This window comes from Trachurus japonicus, chromosome 7 (genome assembly GCF_045865225.1).
Source record: "Trachurus japonicus isolate A0001 chromosome 7, Traja_1.0".
Classification (NCBI taxonomy): Eukaryota; Metazoa; Chordata; class Actinopteri; order Carangiformes; family Carangidae; genus Trachurus; species Trachurus japonicus.
The window spans coordinates 35,487,340-35,510,711 of record NC_140913.1 but is presented as its reverse complement, the minus strand read 5'-3'; the positions used below and the strand labels follow the sequence as shown (position 1 = coordinate 35,510,711).

The 23,372-nt window shown below is 43.1% G+C and overlaps 1 protein-coding gene across 1 annotated transcript in view; it reads left to right on the top strand.

The window, feature by feature from the left end:
• Nucleotides 1–23,372, top strand: part of cables2b (Cdk5 and Abl enzyme substrate 2b) — a 44,174-nt gene that overhangs the window by 9,987 nt on the left and 10,815 nt on the right. The window contains exon 2 of the mRNA XM_085783034.1: nucleotides 8,339–8,437. Within this exon, the coding sequence (XP_085639160.1) occupies nucleotides 8,339–8,437 (99 nt within the window). The remainder of the gene's footprint in view (nucleotides 1–8,338; nucleotides 8,438–23,372) is intronic.

The following is a 23,372-nucleotide window of genomic DNA, read 5'->3' as shown; positions in this document are numbered from 1 at the left end:
CTATCGAGAAATAAACACCACAGAATATTGGGGATTGACCAATCAGAATCGAGTAGAGCTGTGTTCTAAATAAATATATCGTTTTGTCTTTATAGTTATTGTGATATTATTATTTAGTGGTCGACTCGCCCAGCATTTCCTGGTTTCAGTTGCCTGGACGCTGCCCGGCGGGTCATGAACGCCACTGGATCACTAGCTGGCATCGCTTATGGTTGGAGCTACGACGGTATCTGATCGTCTTCAAACCTCCGATTTTCATTCTGGATCAATGAAAACATTCTTGGCAAATTTTTTCTCTTTCGTCCGTCTTGCACCAGTGTGAGACTCATCTTCTTTTCCTTTGATACCTCACAACCTGTCTGTCAGTCACTCTGCTCTGCTCTGAGCCCAGGAGAAAACTTTCCTTGTATCCTACAACCTTTATCCAATGAGGAGAGAGAACGGCATAAAGGGGCAGTCCTCTCTGTGTGTGCAGCCAAGGGATGCGCCTGAATGTGGTGGCGTAGGGACGAGGACCAATAGATCCATGACGAGGGCGGGGGCTGCTAACTCCATCTGCTGACAGGAAGTTAGACAAAACCACCGGATCACTTCCTTCTGCTTTAAGATAATATTGCTATTTTATTGAATTGTTGGTTAATTGCTGGAGTGTGAATGAGGCTGGTGTCGTGTTTATTAGTTAAACAGCAACACAGTGGAAGCAGCTTCTGGTCTGTTCAGCACAGACTGAGGAGAGAAGATCAGACGAGTGAAGAGAGAAGAAAGAGCAGAGCTGAAGCCTGATGACTGACTGTTGTTGTTTCTGTTCTATTTTAAATCATCAGATTATTTTTAGCTGAATGACGCCAGCTATTCTTAGTCCTGCTGCTGCGGACCCAAACCAAACAAAGAGACTCACAACTGGTTCTGGACCTGATACCTGAACCTCACATTTGGCTCAAAGACTCACTAGAACTCAGTAAAGAACCGATTCGATTTTGTTCAACGGTCAGATTAATACCATTAACTCCAGACTAGATGCTGCAGTTCTGCCTGAGCATCGGTGACGATACCATACGATACCATACGATACCATACGATAAACTTTATTATCCCGTTCAGGGAAATTTGTCTTGGACACTGTAGCTGTGCCATAAATGCCTTAATGGCCACAATGACAAAAACAAAAAACAAAAGAACAATACACCTCAGCCATATTAATCCAACAGAATTGCACATATCCCATAACATAGCACATATTGCACACATCCCACAACATAGCACATACATACACCTCATAAGTTCACCATGGTAACAGCACTATAAGAATTATTGCACAGACTTGTTAAGAAATTTGATAGAAGTTGGGATAAAAGAATTGTTAAAACGGTTGAGTAGATGAACAGGGCGGAGACTGAGCTGGTGTGTCTGATGAAGTTAAACATTGTGTTTTGTTTGAGTCACATTCTCACGTACTCAGGCAGTTACTTCATCTTGTATTTGTTGTTACACAGTGAGTAATACTCTCTGAAACAGAAACCGCCCGCAGGCTGAACCTCGGCCTGTGGGTTTGTCGACGTGACCTTTGGTTTCAGTGACACGCAGATAAAAATATTCACTCTGTCACAAACTCAGAAAAACCTTCCCAGAGAATCTAAAGCTCAGGCGTCTGTTCCGTTTGTCGTCTGTGGTCGAAGCTGCTTCCTTTAACACAGCAGAGGCAGACGTTTCTGTGCTGTAAAGGTCACAGGTTCGATTCCCACAGTGACATGTAGTAAAAACACATCTGAACCTCCATCATGAACCATGAAAACCCTTCATCCTCCTCCTCCTCCTCCTCTTCATCCTCTGCAGAGGGGGAACTGTTTTTTTTTTTCCATTCCCACACAACAGAAACTTTCCACAACATCCCAGAGAGGTGGAGCCGACCGGTTCCCATGGAAATAGGTCGGTGGTCAGACGGCTGTAATAATGAGTCTGCAGATCCACGGCTCAGATACCGGGACAGATTTAGACGGACTGGGAGAGGCCGAGTCGCCTGTCGCACTCCGCTCAGCTGCTGCTGATGTTTATCTCTGAGGAAACAGACTCTGCACATAAATAACCCGTCATTTCTCTGTTTGTGCTCCAATTATCATTCGTAGGCGTCAATCATGAGATCAGGTAACTGCTGTCATCACCGAGCAGCAGCAGCTCAGCCATGTGAGCTGAGGTGTGACACACCAACAGGACCTCAGAGTGGTGTTTGTTCCAGATTTAGAACAATAATAAAGTTGTTGTGTTGCTGCTTGTGATGGTAGAAGATGATCGACTTGTTTTGTTGATGTGGATGGTATTTCTGTCAGCTGTTTGATGACTGCATTAATTATTGTTATTGATCTGATTTTACACTAGAGAACTCTGGTTTCTCTGGATGAGATTAGTAGAAAAATCTGTTTAGAGTGAAGCTGAACATGCAGAGGAGCTGAGCTGACTGTGGGTTGACCTACTGTTACTTTACATGTTACTGAAACAAAATCACAACGTGGTCAAGTATAGTGTCCACAGACGGCTTGATGGATGGATCAATGGATGGATCGATCATTGTGGCTGTATTTGTCTTCTTCATCATCATCATCATCATTCCCACACAACAACAACATTCCTCAACGTCCCAGGAAGCTGTGGAGCGACGGTTCCCGTGGAAATGGGAGGCTGAGAAGATTCCATCACGTGACCAGGACGTTGGAGGATGTGATCAGAAATAGACTGTTTGGTTTAATAATACTGGACCAGTGACAGAAGAGACGGTTCTGGTCCCAATATTATTACTGTAAATCTTTATTTAGCAGCAGACGAGGCCGAGGCCGAGCGGGAAAAACTCTGTCACTGTGTTTCCCAGAGTCTGAGGGAAAACCAGAGCTGAGCTCCACACGACACCACAACACAAACCAGGTCAGGACCTGAACCCAATGGCTGCTGTAGAACCAGAGATCGGACCGACATGGAGGAGATCGGACCGACATGAAGGAGATCGGACTGACATGAAGGAGATCGGACCGACATGAAGGAGATCGGACTGACATGAAGGAGATCGGACTGACATGAAGGAGATCGGACCAACAGACCAACATGAAGGAGATCGGACCAACATGTAGGATAGGATAGGATATCCTATCCTATGAAGGAGATCGGACCGACCTGAAGGAGATCGGACCATCGTGAAGGAGATCGGACCATCGTGAAGGAGATCGGACCATCGTGAAGGAGATCGGACCATCGTGAAGGAGATCGGACCAACATGAAGGAGATCGGACCGACATGAAGGAGATCGGACCATCATGAAGGAGATCGGACCGACATGAAGGAGATCGGACCAACATGAAGGAGATCGGACCGACATGAAGGAGATCGGACCAACATGTAGGAGATCGGACCATCGTGAAGGAGATCGGACCAACATGAAGGAGATCGGACCAACATGTAGGAGATCGGACCATCGTGAAGGAGATCGGACCAACATGAAGGAGATCGGACCAACATGAAGGAGATCGGACCAACATGAAGGAGATCGGACCGACATGAAGGAGATCGGACCATCATGAAGGAGATCGGACCATCATGAAGGAGATCGGACCGACATGAAGGAGATCGGACCAACAGTGTTTTTCTGTGAAGCTGAAAAAATGTGAATGTAGGAAAGATTCTTACACAGTCTGTGATGCTGCTGCTGCTGTAGCTGTATTACACCGCGTCCTGACATGCAGCGAGCAAGCGAAACAGCAACAAAAACTTGCGCGAGGGTGTCCTGATATGCAGCGTGACAAGTATATTCTATTGGTTCAGAATCCAAACCAATCAAATTATCGAGGGACGTACACAAACTTGCGGCGCTATTCTGAGATTCCTGGCATTTCCTGGTTGCTGTTTTTCACATCTTTGAGTGTTTTTTCCTCTCATATTCTCCTCTCTCTGATAACTTGCTTGTCAACAGAAAGCAGCGTGGACTTTTCAACCAATAAGAAGTGTCTAGGGGCGGGACACCGCCGCCAAACGTCGTCCAGATAGAGACAACGCGAGCGATAATTTCAGGGTTGAGCGACATCGCTGGACGGCGCGACGTCGCTCGCGGCGTCAGGACAGGCTGATTGAAAAGTAACGCATTCTAATGTCTTTTCCTCGCTCGTTCGCGTCGCTGTCGCGTCACTGTCTGTCAGGACGGGGTGTTATGCATCAGTTGCATCACTGTAACATGTGAAACCAGAATGTGAAGCCAAACGACTCCATGTAGCCCGTGTATAAAGACGTGTATGTTCGTGTACATGTGATATTTGACAGGAGTGTTAAAGCACCAGCATCAGAGTCTGGATCTCAGTGTGAGTGGACGAGGAGACACAGGCTACTGTATCTAACCTGCACAGATGTGGTGACTACATAACACACGTACTGAAAACTATTGTTCTGAGAAGAGACGGTGAGGAGGTCACAGGGTGAACAGCTCTGATCTGAACTCCATGTGGTGTCCAATCATCCAGTCAGCCATAAAAAACACTAACAGATGCTTTGTGTGTGTTTGTGTCCTACTCTGCAGGAACGTGTGTGTGTGTGTGTTAGAGTTGTATAACAGCTTCTCAGCAGGTCTTACTGTTCTGCTTATACCTCCAGGGCTTATGGCTCAGTCTGCGTTGTGCATGTGTGTTAAATATTAGTTTCCTCACAGAGTCTGGGGACGTCAGAGCTCAGGATCAGTGTGTGGAGAGACTGGACCTCCCTGGGACCAGGTTCACACTGGATGATGTGCAGCTTCAACAGACGTTTAATTTGTTTATTTTTTACAACGTAATCAGTTTACATCAGGTTTTGAACGCCACACCCACACCCCGACCCAACCCATCCTGGGGGCATTCCCACAAACAAACCCACACACAAAAACACTCACACACAAAAACAGGCAACAGAACACCAAAAGAAGAAAACAAATATACACAAATACAAATACAAAAACAGACACAGACTCACGAAAAAGACCCAAACTCCTTCGTGTTCAGCAGTAATAGACGGCAGACATGCAACGGTGTATAGGCCATTGTATTTTTGTGCAGCGGGACAACTTCAGCTCGTTCCTGACTACACCAAAGATACTGTAGCTGTTAAAGGATCAGGCTGCAGAAAGATGAAGACCAAGAAAACAGACATGACCAAAACATGTGTCCCAAAGAAACAGGAGAATATCGACACCTACAACAGTTTGGTGCAACAGTCTGTCATTACACAACCTTACATTAAATCAAGCCATGTCTGAATAAGTTAATTTATCTGAGTGTTTTTTAATCAAAGGTTTTGATGTGTGGGAGCTCCGACCAGCCTGTGCTCATGTGACCGAGGGTTAATGTTAGTTTGGTTTAGTTTAGTTTATTAGTTAATAAGGGACAATGTGCAATTACATTAATCATTTAAAGGAAAAAATGAAAAGATGGTTGCACCAGATTTAGCTCCCAGCTCATTTCCATCTGCAGTCCCTACACATAACATAAAAGTAATAAAATACACAGAATACAAGCTATTACACAAAGATGAGGCATAAACAGACACAGTTAGACAATGGACAACATTTAGACAACAACATGTATGAGGTAGGCAAAGTGCTCATAGCAGCCAGATGTTGATTGTCATATACTGTGTGTGTGTGTGTGTGTGTGGTGGACACTTACAGTATCAGTACAGTAACTGTATGTGTAGTGGACAAAGTGCTCATAGCAGCATTATTATTCATAGTATCGATAATAATAAATAAAGTAATAATAAAGATAAAACATGAAAGTGGCCACAGTGGCAGATGTAATACCAACGATGGTAGTTCTCAGTTACAAAAAATAAAAAATGAGCAGCTATGGTGATGTGACAGATGTATCTATGGATATCAGATGGAAACAGAGACAAGAAGTGCTAACGACAAAGAGAAACATGGATAACCCTCATCCATTATCCATTACACCTTCTGTGTTTCACCTCGGTGGTTCTGGACTGGTTCTGGTTCTGGTTCTGGTTCTGGTTCTGGTTCTGGTTCTGGTTCTGGTTCTGGCTGTGGTCCATGTCCATGTGTAATCTGTCACTGACTGGCTCAGGTGAAGGTTGTGTAGGTTGTGTGGTGTTTCCTCCTGACTAGGGTTGCAAAGTACCAGGAATTTTCAAAGTTGGAAACTTTCCATGGGAATGAATGGGAATATATGGGAATAAACGGGAAAAAATATGAAATTTACAAAATTGAAGGTTGGCCCATAACAGGGAACTTAAATATAGTTGGGGAAAATATATTGTAGCATAATCTTTGCTAAAACAACCAGATTGAATCCAATATAGTAAGTAATATTTTACTCACCATTCATGTTTTTGTTGTTCAGTAAAATAATTGATTGTTCATACAAGAATTAAAACTTGATAAAGTTCTACTCAACAAATAAATCTGTTGAAATGTCATGTTTTTTTGTATTATTTTGCATGGATGTCTGCTTATGACAAGACAAAATATTTACATTTATGTTTGGATATGATACAGTTTGTTTAAATTACCCACAATTTCCAGCTAATTTCCAGTTAATTAATAATGGAAAGTTTCCAATTTGGAATATTTCCAAAATTCCCCAGCTTAACTTCCCATGGAAAGTTTCTGGAAATTGACCCGAAATTTACTGGACATTTTCTGCCCCTTTGCAACCCTACTCCTGACGCTCTGATGATCTGACAAAACAGCAGCGGTCCGTCCTCTGAGGACACCGACCGAGCGACCGACCGGTCCAAACCGCTGTGGGACAGAGGGAGGAGACACTGGAGACATGAGAAACCCTCGGAGGCAGAGCTGTGAAGATGGGCTGTTGTTGTGTGGTTGTTGTTGTGTGGTTGTGTTGTTTCAGATTTATTCATGGGTAACCCCTTGAGGTGACCACCCAACACAATACACAGAGCACACACAACATGACAACAGATATACAAAGTAGGGCTGGCAGCCTCCCCCCCAAATCAGATTCAAACTTCTAATGCTTCTTATGTTAAATATTCAAATTATATTCACATTTTAATGTTTTTTTTTAGCTCATTATATATTCAGCTATACACTAAAGGGCATTCCAACCAAATCTGTTATGTAACATTTGCTTTTAGTTTTACCAACTCAATATACTCCAATTAGGGAAATGTACTTGAATGTGTGATGTGTGAAATACAGCTACTGCCATAGTCTATTTTTCTATCCTTGAAATGTGTTTTTATTGTGTTATGTGTTCTGATGTTGTGAGACATGTCTATGGTGGTGAAACCAAAGAGGAATTTCCACTCCATATCCATATCCACTGTGGATAATAAAGTTTTTGTATTCGTATTCGTATTTGTATTTGTATTTGTATTCGTATTCGTATTTGTAAATCTAAATATTCTAAGTAGTGGTGCAACAGATCACAGTGGAGTTTAGTTGAGTTGAACACGTAGTCACCGCTCCAGATGAATAAACGGGCAATTAAAAAACTCTGCTCATAAATTTGAAGCTGCAGCTCTATGTCGCACAACAACAACACAACAGTTTGTTTTATGAACATGTTTATTCCCCCAACGCTGCGACGCACAACGTTAACTTGTGTTGTTGTGGAAGGAACACGTTCTAACATCAGTTTCACCTTCGAATGTCGAACATTGTTAAAACAATTGGACTTCTGTTGGACAGTGAAGTCGCTCTGACGGCTCGAACACACAAACTCTCACACATTCTCTACACTGTTGTTGTGTGTTTGCAGTGAAGTGCTGAGGATCCTGATATGTAAATGTGAGAGTGTTGTGACTGTGCACGATGATGATGACACACACTTACATGTTGTTGCAGGTGCCGTGTGTGTGTGTGTGTGTGTGTGTGTGTGTGTGTGTCTGTGTGTGTGTGTGTGTGTGTGTGTGTGTGTGTGAGACTGGTGCTGATGTCAGTGATGTTATGTAACGGCTGTGATGTCACTGAGCTCCTTGGCCCGTTTTCATGTCGACGTCTGTTGTTTTAATCCACGAGGTCGACACGGCAACACAAACTGACTCACAGCCTGACCTTCAACACACACACACACACAGACACACACACACACACACACACACACACACACACACACACACAGTTCAGCAGAAACTGAAACGTGTTTTCATTTTGTTTCAGGTTGAACTGTTTTAAATTCACAGAAAACGTCTGAGTCGCTTATTACTGATGTTTGGTCTCTATGTTATCAGGCTGGATAGTGTGTGTGTGTGTGTGTGTGCCTGTGTGTGTCTGTGTGTGTGTGTGTGTGTGTGTGTGTGTGTCTCCTCATGGTTTACAGTCCAGATACTCATCATGTCTTTGTCTCTGTCTCAGGACTCGTAATCTCTCCGGTGGTTCTCCCAGACCGCGACACGCCGCCAAGAAGATCCACTTCATCAAAAACATGAAACAGTACGACACCAGAGGCAGCAGGTGAGACACACACACACACACACACACACACACACACACACACACACACACACACACACACACACACACACACACGCACGCACACACCTGTCTGTAACATGGAAAATGGAAGTGGTCCAGTTCTGTCTCTTGTCAGTGAACAAAGTGAATTGTTTATTTGGTTGATTTTATTTCTTTCCATGATACAAGAATGTGTAAATGTCTGTGTATATATATATATATATATATATATACAGTGTATACATGTATGTATATATTATGTTATAAAACATAAAGGTGAAATCCTGCGATCTGATTGGTTGTTAACCGTGGTATAATGAGCATATACCACGGCTACTATTCTAAAGCCTTATCACAGCGTAGGCTATCACTCCGCCTCAGGCACGTATGACTGGTATGAATGGAAGTTGTTGTCATGTATCCATGACAACGGACTGTTGCAGTCCGTAGCAACAGACAGTTGATGTTTTTACGATGTTAAAAACTGTAGTAAAGTAGTGTAATTGACATGTTGAAGGTGAACTTTGACCTCCAGAGGGTTAACAATGGTAGAGGGGACTGAGCAGTGACAGAGCTACTTGGAGCTAACGTCTGGAGAGGTGGAACAGATTTTTATTCTGCTGGAAGAAAACTACATGTCCTCTTTCATATTGTCATTATTGGTAACCGTTTTATAAAAGCTATATATCACTCCAGTCCTCCAGGTGGTCTATGCTCATTCTACCACTCTAAGGGGGAACAACGCCTCTTAGAGTGGTAGAATGAGCAGAGACCACGGCCTGGAGGGATAGGCTATATTGCTTAAATATATTATGTTTGTGTTTCATTTTGTATAAGACGACTGTCTCCTGAAGGACACTGAGTATAAATATACAAATTGAAAAGGGACATTAATCTCATTGTCCCACTGCTGCAGCTGTGGACAGATGTGGACTAGGGATGTCACCATTACTTGTTTTCACAATTAATCGCAGTATTAAACGCCACAATGAATGAATTTTAAAGATTCCCAAATACCGTCACTTCCCAAAGAAGATTATGTTGGAACCGTATCGGCAGATGTGGCATCAGAATAAAGGTTAATGTTCAGATACTGGTCCATTTAACTAACGTAACATTGAATTGGTGGGAATTTAAATGTTAGTGTTATTTGTAGGGGTGTAACGGTATATGTATTCGTCCCGTGCCGTCACGGTACGGGGGTCACGGTTCGGTGCACACAGTCACACGACGAATACGTCTGAGTGAATATTAGAAAAAAAAAAAAAAAAAGTCGAGTCCTCACTCGAATCCAGGTGGCGGTAATGAGCCTCGAAGCTGCCTGCAGCCGTCATAGCAGACGAAGAAGAGAAGTGATGAGAGAGTAGTTAGAGGAGGAGAGCTGTCTGCTTCATTCATGTCACTGTGGCTTCTCAATGAAACAAACGGCGGCGGCGGCGGCTCGCGACCATAATACATCCATGCTCGCGACTGGTCCACCGGACAAAGTCCGTCGGCGATGTTTCACGGATGCGCGGTGAGTCGCTAGAAACGCATCAAACACGTAGCGCATGTTCAACCTGATATGTCAATCACTGGTGCAAGTAAAAAGACAAGTTGTGTGCAACAACTTATCTGCAGCTTTTAAGCCTCTTGACATGAACACAGACAGGTGAGGAGAAAAGGAGACCGCACACTATTATAATCAGACACATTTTGTCTGATGAAGGGCTGACGCCCGAAACGTGTGAGTGACATTAAACTGTCACAGGAGCTTTTAACTAGTGTGCGGTCTCCTTTTTTCCTTACCTGTGTCTTTCTTGGTCCAGCACCTGTCTTCAGTTTTTTGGGGGATGTGCGTGTAGCTGCCTAATATGTTTTATGAACACAGGCAGGACCAGAAACATCACCAAAGTAACTGCTAGTCTAATTTAACTGGGTAAACCAACATTGATGTCAGTTTATTGTTTTGTTTTTTTAATAATATTTTTTTAATAATAATAATAATTTAATAATTCGAATAATAGTTGCCAGTTGTCAAGTGCACGTTTTTTTCCCTCTAGAATTAATGAATGGCATTATAACACTCCTAATGCACTTGTTTTATTTTGTATTCTTTTTTCTTTTAACTTTTATAATACAAGACAGATTTTAGTTCTACATTCAATTAGTGTCTGTTGTACCGAAACCGTACCGAACCGTGACCCCTGAACCGAGGTACGTACCGAACCGTGACTTTTGTGTACCGTTACACCCCTAGTTATTTGTATTTAAAAAAAAGAAAAAAAAGATACGTAAACATTTGGTATCGATGGCAATTTATGACCTGAATATTTCAAACACTTCCCCTGAGGGGTTAATAATTGGTCATATATTAATAGATACTTGAAATATTTTGTGTTAAGAGGAATGTAGTTATTTTTTGACTATTTTTGATTTTACACATTCATTGTGTTAATGCAGAATAACTGTGATAATCGTAACACTGTGATTATTTCTCTGACGATAATCGTACCAAGAACATGTGTAATGGTGACATGACATCCCCGGTGGTCTGGTCTCTGCAGTGTGTTGAGCTGTTCTCTTTAAAGTGTGTAGAGTTACACAACAACAACACAAGGTCGGCTGGAGGTGGAGTGTTGAAAATAACAGGAGCAGCAGCAGTTGTTGTTGTTGTTGTAGATTGTGTTCAGACTTGTAGTTGTAGTTTCTGTCGGTGACGTCTGTGCTGCTGCAGACCCAGGTCCCTGTCAGGGCCGCTGCTGGTTCTGCTGGTTGTGTAGTTGTGTAGTTGTGTACAGGGCCGTTGTCTAGGGGAGAAAGGTGGTGATAACTCTAGGGGCCCAGCGCCCAGTGGGGCCCATAAAAAACCCCAGTAGTCTAATCTTTGTATGACTGAATTATTCTGCGTAAGACCCTGACTAATACTCATAGTACACTGTAAAAAACTCAACATCTTTCCAAGAATATTTGTCTTATTTCTTGTCCAAATGTCTCATTTCTAGTCAAAACTAATCTCTTTCCACTTAAAATAAGACTCATCACCTAAATATTAACTTGTTTTTAGATCATTTTCACTTAAATTCACAATAAATAGAAAAATCTGCCAGTGAAAGTAAGTTTTTTGTGTTTGTAATAAGGAAGAAAAACTTGCTCCACTATCAGATTTTTCTACTTATTTCAAGTGAAAATCAGCTTGAAAGAAGTAAAAAGTGTCTAAAAACAATATAATGCTTTTAATATGATGTGTTTTATTTTAAGTAGAATGAGATTTGTTTTGACTAGAAATAAGACAGATATTCTTGCTAAGATACTTGAGTTTTTGCAGTGTAATGCTGCATTAGCATCAAAACAAAGAAGGCTAAATAAAAAACGATAGTACATACGTAGTCTAAGGAGAAAAAAAAGGAAAAGTTAGGGGGAGGGGCCCACTTTAGTATTCTTTAAGGGGGCCCAGAATTCCTAGCAACGGCCCTGGATGTGCAGCAGCAGCAGCTGGTCTCGGTCCGACTCGGTCTGAGTCTCCTCTCACCTGGAGGATCGGATCAGTCTCTGTGGTTATTTAAGGTATTGACTAGGGGTGGGAGAAAAAATCCATTCACATAAATATCGCAATATCTTTTTTTAATGATTTTTAAATCGATTTTTTTTTTTTTAAATCGATTTTTTTTTTTACCTTTTTTATTTTTTTGGAATTTTTTTTAAGTATTGTGCAATGTGCATTTGTTCGCCTTTTTTACATACAGAGAGTCCAGGTTATGAAAAGGGTTTAAGTTCACTTTATAATGGAGTATGTTAATTTATAGGCTCCTGCAGTATTTGTGTGCAGATAAATGTTAAAAATGCAGACAAAAAATCGAGAGAATCGGCAATATCGTAGAATTGCAATTTAAATCGAATCGGTGGAATGGTAGAAGAATCGAATCGGGAGAAAAGCGTATCGTCCCAGTCCTAGTATTGACACGACTCAGCTGTTTCCTCTGCAGCTCCGTCTCTGAACCTCATCCAACTGTCTCTGTTCACTTCTATTCTTCCTCTATTGTTTTCTATTCTGGTCTTTCCTCACAGCGTTCATGAGTCAGACCTCTGGGTCAGAGCAGCACCAGACATCTGATAATAATACACTCAGAGCTGATTGGTTTAAAATAGACCCAGTGAGCAGCAGCAGCATGTTGCACCATGTTGTCACGGAGCAGCGCACACCGAAGAAAACCAGAACTCAATCAAAAGGCATAAATGCATGAAGGACACACTTCCCTACTACAACCTCATGTCATTCTTGAGTCTTTTTTTCACTCTTGTTTGTCTCTGCATCATCTTTAAAGGGACAACCAGGAGTTTTGTTAAAGTGAAGTGTTTTCTCACTACATTTATGAGCCTCCGCACCGTGAAATTCTTTGACCGGCGCAAGACAGACTCATGTTTTCATTCATCAAGAATTAAAGTCAGAGGTTGGAAGACGATCACATACCGTCGTAGTTCCCACCATAAACGGAGATTCATACGGCGGCGTTATTCTCATGACTCGCCACGAAACCGAAAGTAAAGAAACGCTGGTCGGCTCGCCCAGCATTTCCACCACCACTAATAATAACAAAATAACCATAGAGACAAAACCATAGATTTATAGAAAATGGCATTGGTTTAACCAGAACTAGAGACAAGGGACACATGGAGCTGAGTTAAAGGGATAGTTCACCCAAAATATGTCTGAACTCACTCTGACACGAACCGTTGGACACATCGACGCCCAGTTCACGGCTCCGCAAAACGCGCGAGATTCTGGCAGAGCAACACTGGGAGCTTCCGCTACAAACGAGCTTAAAATATAGACTTATTTAATTTTTTTCTGAACAATTTCTCATGTCGGGGCTTCAACACAAGAGAGACATTACAGACGAGCACTATGGAGGTATTTGGATGTTTTTTGGTGTGTCTTTTTGTTACGAAGAAAAGTGAGCTCCGTTCTCAACCGCAGTGCCACGGAGGACTCTGAAACTTCTCCCAGCCCTTAGTCCACATGAGTGGGAGGAGATAATGAGGGAAATTTGGATTTTGGGTGAACTATCCCTTTAAGGTGGAAATCCTAAAGAATTCCTCCTTACATTAATTTTCCTTGTCACCAAAATGTAAAAAAGTGTAAATAAGGTTGGAGTAGTTTCTTGTGGATCAACAGCATCAGTCATTGTTCTGAAGTTCACATTGTTCCTCCACCAACCTGAACTCAGATATTTAATATTTAATATTTAATCTTTAATCTTTAATAATCCATCCCAGAGGATGTGAGTCGTCACCGAGCGCCAAGTGAAGTCCGACGGTTCGTGTCACAGTGAGTTCAGACAGAAACAGCCTGAGTCTGTGGTCGCGCTCCAACATCTGCTGCATCTAAAGGTCACGTTATCACAGTTAATTAAAAACATGTTGTTGATCGTCCTCGTTGTTCTCTCTGTGTGTGTGTGTGTGTGTTCGGAGCTTGAGCTTCACGTCCCAGTGGGAACGCTGTTTGTTTTCCCTGAAGGTGATTATGGAATAATTTGGCAATTTGGCTTCGCTGTGATGAAATGTGTTGAGACAAACGGACGAGTGGAGGGACAGAAAACCTCTGAGGACTCAACGTCTGCTGCTGCTGCTGCTGTTTCCACTCGGCTCCCCGGAGACTTCCTGCTCCGCACTTTCCCAGGCATGATGGGGAACGTGCGTGTGTGAGTGTGTGTGTGTGTGTGTGTGTGTGTGTGTGTGTGTGTGAGTGTGTGTGTAATGCAAATCCAAATCCATAATCTCTCTCCTGGGACGGACAGAGGAGCAGCAGGGACGAAGCCATCAGTCCAGTTTCCTTTTTTCTTTTTTTACAGATGTGTCCAAAATCAAGTTGTAATGTTTTGTTTTTCCCGCTGTAGCTGTGTGTGTTCACATAACTACACATAACTACTGATAACTACACATAACTACACATAACTAGTGTTATAAGTAAGGGATAATGTAGAGTTGGTCGGTTGTTATGGAGAAATAAACCCCGACAGGAAGCGGAGGGATTCCATACTTCCTGTCGGGTTTTATTTCTCTGTAACAACCGACCAACTCTACATTATCCCCCTTATTACACGGTTTACGAGTAAAATAATTAATTTGAAACATAATGCTGATCAAAATACGACATTCATTGATTTTAAATTGCATCATTTCTGCAAGACCGGTCACGTCCGCTGTTTCACTGAGCCTCCTCCCGTTCGTGGATTTGAAGCCTTTGATAATCAATCAGTGGATCGATGGATTACCACACACGTGTTACGATGTGTGTATTGTGTGTAGTCGTATCTGTCATAAACAAGAGGTGCCACCGAGAGGAGAGTGTCACGGTTGTAGGAGGAAGGACCCAAATGCAGGAGCGTACAGGCAGATTTCTTGCAAACTGAGGATTTAATTGCTTCAACAGCCAGGAGAACAGAACACCTTGACGACAAACAATAATCCAACACGGAAATGAAAGAAACACAAGACTAAATACTAGGGATGTCCCGATCCGATCACGTGATCGGAAATCGGGGTCGATCACGTGGTTTCAGACTCGATCGGAATCGGACGTTACATCCCGATCAGGAATCGGATATATTACATATCTACATGTCAGGGTTTTCCTATCTGTCTAAAGCGAAGACGGGCCGCATGGGGGGCGTTCAGATGTATTACTTTTACTGTAGACGTTCTTCATGTGCGCTCATTACCCAAAGCGATGCGCATTCGGTGCAGCGTGCTTGTGTTTTGTGCATGGTCTGTGGCGCACAGCTCCACGGTGTGTGTGTGTGGCTGCGGACAAGTAACGATATGAAATGACGGCGCTTGCGAGAGTGTGAGAGACGATCATGTCACTGTGTCAGCTCACTGTTTGTTTGTGTGTGTGTGGCTGCGTTGTTTCACTGCTGACTTCCAAGCAGCTTGTTGTTGATGTTTGAGCGCTACACACACCTGCAGCAACAACAGTCACTGCAGCTTCTACTGAGAGCCAGTCCGACGTAACGCACGTGAGACCGACACACGGACCGACCGCGCAGATGTCGCGGACATTGTTAAACTTCTCATACTGTTGAAAAAAAAACTACCGTTGTGTTGCGTGATGGCAGATACAGAACCAGGTATTTATTTAAAGTTAGAGAGGGAGAAGGAGCAAGGTGAGCTGGGTGAGGGAGGGAGGGAGGGAGGGAGGGAGAAGGAGCGGAGTGAGTGAGGGAGGGAGAAGGAGCGAGGTGAGGGGGGGGGGGGGGATCAGGGGAGAGAGGCTGGTGATTGAGAAAGACATGATAAGCTATTTTATTTTTGACCAAATGTTCTTGTTGTTGACTTATGGATAACGGCATTAATATTATACTGTGGAGCTACTGTGCTAATATACATTGAGAGTTTGATATCATGGCATGTCTTACAATACTGCAATAAATGTCATGGGCTTGTTATTGAGCTAGAGTATTATTGTGAGATTGTGATATTGTTACATCCCTAGTAGAGCACAAAGAACAGAAAAATAGTGGGATGATACAGTTGATCTACATTAAAAACTTTACTGCATTGCCAAAGTATCGGATCGGGACTCGGTATCGGCAGATACTCAAAATCAAATGACTCGGACTCGGACTCGGGGGCAAAAAAATGTGATCGGGACATCCCTACTAAATACAACAGAACTAATCAAACCAACAAGCAACAGGTGAGGAGACAGGAGGGCAAAGAAACCTGATTGGTGGAGACACACAGGAGCAGGGCTGACGATGTGAAACACAGGACAGGTGTGCAAGGAGACTGAGGAGGGAAAACACAGGAAGACAAGACAAGGACTTCAAAATAAAACAGGAACTAAACTAAACAGGGGAACACAGAAACTAAGAGTCCAATAACAAAACACAGAACAGAAAACCGAGCCACTAAATGGTGGAAGACCAAGGGCCATGACAGAGAGGAGAGCTGTGACACCGGGTCAGAGGCTCTGATCGCAGGTTTGGTTCCCAGCCTCCACTCTCCTTGTAACAAGTTACAAGTCATTTATCTAACATCACTGTTAGTCCGAAGCTGTTTAATGACGATAAAAATTAAACATAAGGTAAATATCCTGCATAGTTTCTCTTTTCTGTGCTGCGCTGATCAGAGCAGCGTCCCTAGCAACGGTCTATTATACTTGACGACGGTCTGTTATACAGAAATAACAGACCGCAGAACGCAGCGCTGGACCAATCAGAGAGCAGCATTCAATAGAGCCGTGTAATAACTACTGATAACTAGTTTTTTTTTAAGTTTTTTTAATTTAACCTTCATTTAACCAGGAATAATCCCATTGAGATTCAGAATCTCTTTTGCAAGGGGGTCCTGGCCCAGAGAGCAGCACAGTACATCCACATCAAGTACACATTTGGACAGCATCAACAAAACAAACATAAAAACAGCTAAAACAGTAACAGCAAATCACATCATTACAGTAGAATCACCAGAGAGAACATGTGCATTCAGTAGTCAAATAGTCCTTGATCCTATAGCTTTAAAATCTTCCATACTTGGGAGATAATCCAATTTTAGATGACTCTGTAATTTTTTTTTAGTGTTATCACTTAGTTAAAACTACCAGCAGACTGGGCTCTTGACTAGAGAAACCAGCAGGTCAGAGCTGAGCTGGAAGCCTCTTCTGTGATGTGTGGGTCTCTAGAAGGAGCCTCGGTGTTTGGATTAGCTGCTGTTTTCTTCTCCGTGGCTTTATCTCAGCGCAGCTTTCTAAACAGTCCCCGGTATCTCGGCCTTTAGCTGCATGTTCCTCTGTCTGGAACATGAGATAACATCCTACAGGCTGGCCACACACACACACACACACACACACACACACACACACACACACACACACACACACACGGTCATGTGAAACTCTGAGTGTTTATGAAGCTGGACGTCCTGTCTCCTCTCACTGTACAAACATGAAGTCCAACCGTCACTGACATCACCGGGCGCCGCCATCTTGGCCCGGTGATGTCATGGTGATGTCATCGGGAGCCTGAGTCTGACCAGGAAGTGGAGCTGCACCGTCAGAGACCTGAACAGAACCAGACCCATCAGGAACATGGACACGTAGACAGACGTGAAGCTCCTCGTGGTTTTATCTCCTCCAGAAGACGATGAGGTCACAGTGAAGGACACAACGTGTTCTCTCTTCATCTCATCAGAGATCTGAGTTAAACTCTGATTGAGTTTGTGAGTTAAAGCCAAAACTGAATCAGTCCCAGTGACGGTCTGGAGGTCTAGAGGTTTGAAGGTCTGGAGGTTTGAAGGTCTGGAGTTGTGAAGGTCTAGAGGTTTGAAGGTCTAGAGGTTTGAAGGTCTAGAGGTTTGAAGGTCTGGAGGTTTGAAGGTCTGAAGGTTTGAAGGTCTAGAGGTTTGAAGGTCTGGAGGTTTGAAGGTCTAGAGGTTTGAAGGTTTGAAGGTCTAGAGGTTTGAAGGTCTAGAGGTTTGAAGGTCTAGAGGTTTGAAGGTCTGAAGGTTTGAAGGTCTAGAGGTTTGAAGGTCTAGAGGTTTGAAGGTCTGGAGGTTTGAAGGTCTGGAGTTGTGAAGGTCTAGAGGTTTGAAGGTCTAGAGGTTTGAAGGTCTGGAGGTTTGAAGGTCTGGAGTTGTGAAGGTCTGGAGGTTTGAAGGTCTGAAGGTTTGAAGGTCTAGAGGTTTGAAGGTCTGGAGGTTTGAAGGTCTAGAGGTTTGAAGGTCTAGAGGTTTGAAGGTCTGGAGGTTTGAAGGTCTAGAGGTTTGAAGGTCTAGAGGTTTGAAGGTCTAACGTCTGAAGGTCTGGAGGTTTGAAGGTCTGGAGTTGTGAAGGTCTAGAGGTTTGAAGGTCTGGAGTTGTGAAGGTCTAGAGGTTTGAAGGTCTGGAGTTGTGAAGGTCTAGAGGTTTGAAGGTCTGAAGGTTTGAAGGTCTAGAGGTTTGAAGGTCTAACGTCTGAAGGTCTGGAGGTTTGAAGGTCTGGAGTTGTGAAGGTCTAGAGGTTTGAAGGTCTGAAGGTTTGAAGGTCTAGAGGTTTGAAGGTCTAGAGGTTTGAAGGTCTAACGTCTGAAGGTCTGGAGGTTTGAAGGTCTGGAGTTGTGAAGGTCTAGAGGTTTGAAGGTCTGGAGTTGTGAAGGTCTAGAGGTTTGAAGGTCTGGAGTTGTGAAGGTCTAGAGGTTTGAAGGTCTGAAGGTTTGAAGGTCTAGAGGTTTGAAGGTCTAACGTCTGAAGGTCTGGAGGTTTGAAGGTCTGGAGTTGTGAAGGTCTAGAGGTTTGAAGGTCTGGAGTTGTGAAGGTCTAGAGGTTTGAAGGTCTGGAGGTTTGAAGGTCTGGAGTTGTGAAGGTCTGGAGGTTTGAAGGTCTGGAGGTTTGAAGGTCTGGAGTTGTGAAGGTCTAGAGGTCTGAAGGTCTGGAGGTTTGAAGGTCTGGAGTTGTGAAGGTCTAGAGGTCTGAAGGTCTGGAGTTGTGAAGGTCTGGAGGTTTGAAGGTCTGGAGGTTTGAAGGTCTGGAGTTGTGAAGGTCTAGAGGTCTGAAGGTCTGGAGGTCTAGCGGTCTGAAGGTCTGGACGTCTGGAGGTTTTTAAGGTGTGGAGGTCTAGAGGTTTGAAGGTCTGAAGGTTTGAAGGTCTAGAGGTTTGAAGGTCTAGTGGTTTGAAGGTCTGGATGTCTGGAGGTTTTTAAGGTCTGGAGGTCTAGAGGTTTGAAGGTCTGAAGGTTTGAAGGTCTAGAGGTTTGAAGGTCTAGTGGTTTGAAGGTCTGGATGTCTGGAGGTTTTTAAGGTCTGGAGGTCTAGAGGTTTGGAGGTCTGAAGGTTTGAAGGTCTAGTGGTTTGAAGGTCTAGAGGTTTGAAGGTCTGGAGGTCTAGCGGTCTGAAGGTCTGGACGTCTGGAGGTTTTTAAGGTGTGGAGGTCTAGAGGTTTGAAGGTCTGAAGGTTTGAAGGTCTAGAGGTTTGAAGGTCTAGTGGTTTGAAGGTCTGGATGTCTGGAGGTTTTTAAGGTCTGGAGGTCTAGAGGTTTGGAGGTCTGAAGGTTTGAAGGTCTAGTGGTTTGAAGGTCTAGTGGTTTGAAGGTCTAGAGGTTTGAAGGTCTGGACGTCTGGAGGTTTTTAAGGTCTGGAGGTCTAGAGGTTTGAAGGTCTGAAGGTTTGAAGGTCTGGACGCCTGGAGGTTTTTAAGGTCTGGAGGTTTGAAGGTCTAGAGGTTTGAAGGTCTGGAGGTTTGAAGGTCTAACGTCTGGAGGTTTTTAAGGTCTGGAGGTCTAGAGGTTTGGAGGTCTGAAGGTTTGAAGGTCTAGAGGTTTGAAGGTCTGGACGTCTGGAGGTTTTTAAGGTCTGGAGGTCTAGAGGTTTGGAGGTCTGAAGGTTTGAAGGTCTAGAGGTTTGAAGGTCTAGTGGTTTGAAGGTCTAGTGGTTTGAAGGTCTGGACGTCTGGAGGTTTTTAAGGTCTGGAGGTCTAGAGGTTTGAAGGTCTGAAGGTTTGAAGGTCTGGACGCCTGGAGGTTTTTAAGGTCTGGAGGTTTGAAGGTCTAGAGGTTTGAAGGTCTAGAGGTTTGAAGGTCTGGAGGTTTGAAGGTCTAACGTCTGGAGGTTTTTAAGGTCTGGAGGTCTAGAGGTTTGGAGGTCTGAAGGTTTGAAGGTCTAGAGGTTTGAAGGTCTGGACGTCTGGAGGTTTTTAAGGTCTGGAGGTCTAGAGGTTTGAAGGTCTAACGTCTGAAGGTCTGGAGGTTTGAAGGTCTAACATCTGAAGGTCTGGAGGTTTGAAGGTCTAACATCTGAAGGTCTGGAGGTTTGAAGGTCTAACATCTGAAGGTCTGGAGGTTTGAAGGTCTAGCGGTTTGAAGGTCTAACGTCTGAAGGTTCAGAGCTACCTGAACCAGCCCTAACTAAAAGCTCTGTCATCAAGGCAAGGCAATTTTATTTGTATAGCCCGTTTTTACCACCAGTTTGTCTCAAAGGGCTTTACATCCCATCGTAACAACATCCTCTGTCCTTAGACCCTCACATCCACTGAGGAAAAACTCCATGGAAAACCCTTTTAACAGGGAAAACCAGGAGAAAGCTCAGGGTGAGCAACAGAGGAGGGATCATCACCCAGGACGGACAGACGGGACAGAGATGTTGTTACAGACAAGACAGATAAAGGAAGGTCTTAAGTCTAGACTTAAATGTAGTTAGAGTGTCTGCCTCTTTGACCCATGGAGAGAGCTGGTTCCACAGTAAAGGAGCCCGGTAACTGAAGGCTCTACCTCCCAGTCTGTTTTTAGAGATACTGGGAGTCACTAACAGACCTGCGTTCTGGGAGCGGAGTGCTCTGGTAGGACAGTAAGGAATGATTAGTTCTTTCAGATAGGTTGGAGCTTTATCATTAAGAGCCTTATAAGTCAGCAGAAGGATTTTGAAGTCTATTCTAGATCCTACAGGAAGCCAGTGGAGAGAAGCTAAGGTGGGAGAGATGTGCTCTCTCTTCCTAACTCCTGTCAAAACCCTCGCTGCAGCATTCTGGACCAGCTGGAGACTCTTTAGAGAGTTTTGGTTTGAAAGTCTGAAGGTCTGGAGGTCTGAAGGTCTGGAGGACATCAGAGCCCGTCCTTATGACTGCGTCTCATTGGCTGCCGTGTAAAGGGGCGACGTGGACGTTCTGTGATGTTCAGGGACGGACGTGAAGAGACAATCACAGACACCATTCACTCACAGATAGGGGAGTGTGTGTGTGTGTGTGTGTGTGTGTTCTCCAGTCTGAGATAATGACTGTAAACATTTTCCTCTGAGACACAAACCAGGAGAGTGATGCTGCACTGCAGGGGTTAATACTCCAGAGGACACACACACGCGCACACACACACACACACACGCAGCTCATTATAACACATCATGGTTAAGTTGTCAGGCAGAGTCTTTTGGGAGAGTGTGTGTTGTTCTGCTGCACACTGATGTAAATATGTTTACTGAACCTTCCCCAGAGTCACAGGTTTAATTCACATCGTCTACATCTACAATCTAACCAGGAATATCTGTCTTATTTCTAGTCAAAACAAATCTCATTATACCAAAAATAAGTATATTTATATACATAAAAAGCAGCTTGTTTTTAGACACTTTTTACTTCTTTCAAGCAGATTTTCACTTGAAATAAGTAGAAAAATCTGATAGTGGAGCAAGTTTTTCTTTCTTATTACAAACACAACAAACTTGCTTTCACTGGCAGATTTTTCTACTTATTTCAAGTGAAAATTAGTTTGAAACAAGTGAAAATGATCTAAAAACAAGTTAATTTTTAGGTGATGAGTCTTATTTTAAGTGGAAAGAGATTAGTTTTGACTAGAAATGAGACATTTTGACAAGAAATAAGACAAATATTCTTGGAAAGATGTTGAGTTTTTGCAGTGTACCGAAAACACTCATTTTTGTTGTCAGATTAAAAGATAAAACAGACAATAAAAGTGTTAAATGTGAATCTGTTGTACGTAATATACTCGGAGGTGTGTGTGTGTGTGTGATATTGACTTAGTGAAATCTCTTCGTGTTCCTGAAGAAGAAACTCAACAACCCACACAATAAGACAATAAAACAATAGACACAAGACACAAGTTTATTGATCCCACCGCGTGTGGGAAATTCACTTGCAACAATATCACAGACGCACAGGACTCATACAGAAGGAAGGAGTAAAAATATAAAGACTTCACCTTGTACAAAAATATATAATGTACCGTTATGTACACAATATTATTTAAATAAACCATGTTGGTGTGCAGCCTCCACTTCCTCACAGAGCTGGGACACAAACACAAACTGTCAGTCAGTAATAAACATCAGTTATACAACAAGTAGTTCCGACCAAGCAATCTGATTGGTCAATAAGACATTTAGAACGTGCTCAAATCAGCATTACAGCACGGCTGACTCATCACTGAAAATATTACTTCGCCATGTCATGTTGTTTACACATCTCCATGGCAACATGGACTTTTCCCCCTTTTATTTTAAAAAACGTCATTTATTACTGGTGAAAATAAATCACAAACTACACTAACCTCCTGTAGGTTGTTCCTGACAGCTGCCAAAGTCACATTTATAGAACAATTATGTTATTTTATTTTTTGTTAATATATTGTAAACTTCCCCGTTACAGCCGAGAGGATTGTCTCCCTCCCATGTGTGTAACGTTACAAAGTCGGAGAGACACGAGTTGTGATCGCGGTGAATATGTTTTTAAAATATGTCCTGGAGCTGAATATTTCATTGGATAAAACGGAGGTGATTACCTGTATGTTTCTCTCTCTCCCTCTCTCTCGCTTGCGCCTTTTGGGCTTTTAAATAATCTGGAGTAATGGTTTGTCTTTCTCTATCAGCTGTGTCGGCGACACGGCGCTATAACTTCATTTACATGCAGAGTTTGCGGTTGTAGAAGCTACATCTGTGAAAGGAAAAAAACGGCATCTTTGTTATAACTTGGGCGAGTTTGTGCAGTGTTGATTTAGTTGGGGAAAGTCCGAGACCGCGTTAAAACATGAACGTCAGCTCAGAGTTCACTCATCTGGGACTAGAACATCATTTCTGTTGCTAGGTCGTTACTAAGGTTCGGACTATTTGCTGTAGAGGTGAACTAGGTTCCATTACACATAGGAGTCTACTGACGTGACTGATTGTGTTTCAGTTATTAGTCAGACCCCATTTATTTCCATGGAAACGGGAAGCACACTCGCAAAAAACTTTAAATTTTGAGAGCAAAACGTCCATCAACATGAATATTTATTTAATTATACGCTTTATTTTGTTGGTAATTGTTGTATAATCGCAATATTACCCTCGAGGGTGTGCTTAAACATAATTTGAGCACTTCGATGATGCTTGCGGGCCACATCACCGTCGTGCTCAAATGACGTTAAAGCACACCCTCTCGGGTAATATTGCTTAATTAATGAACTCTCAGAGAGCAGCTGTGATTAATGAAACATG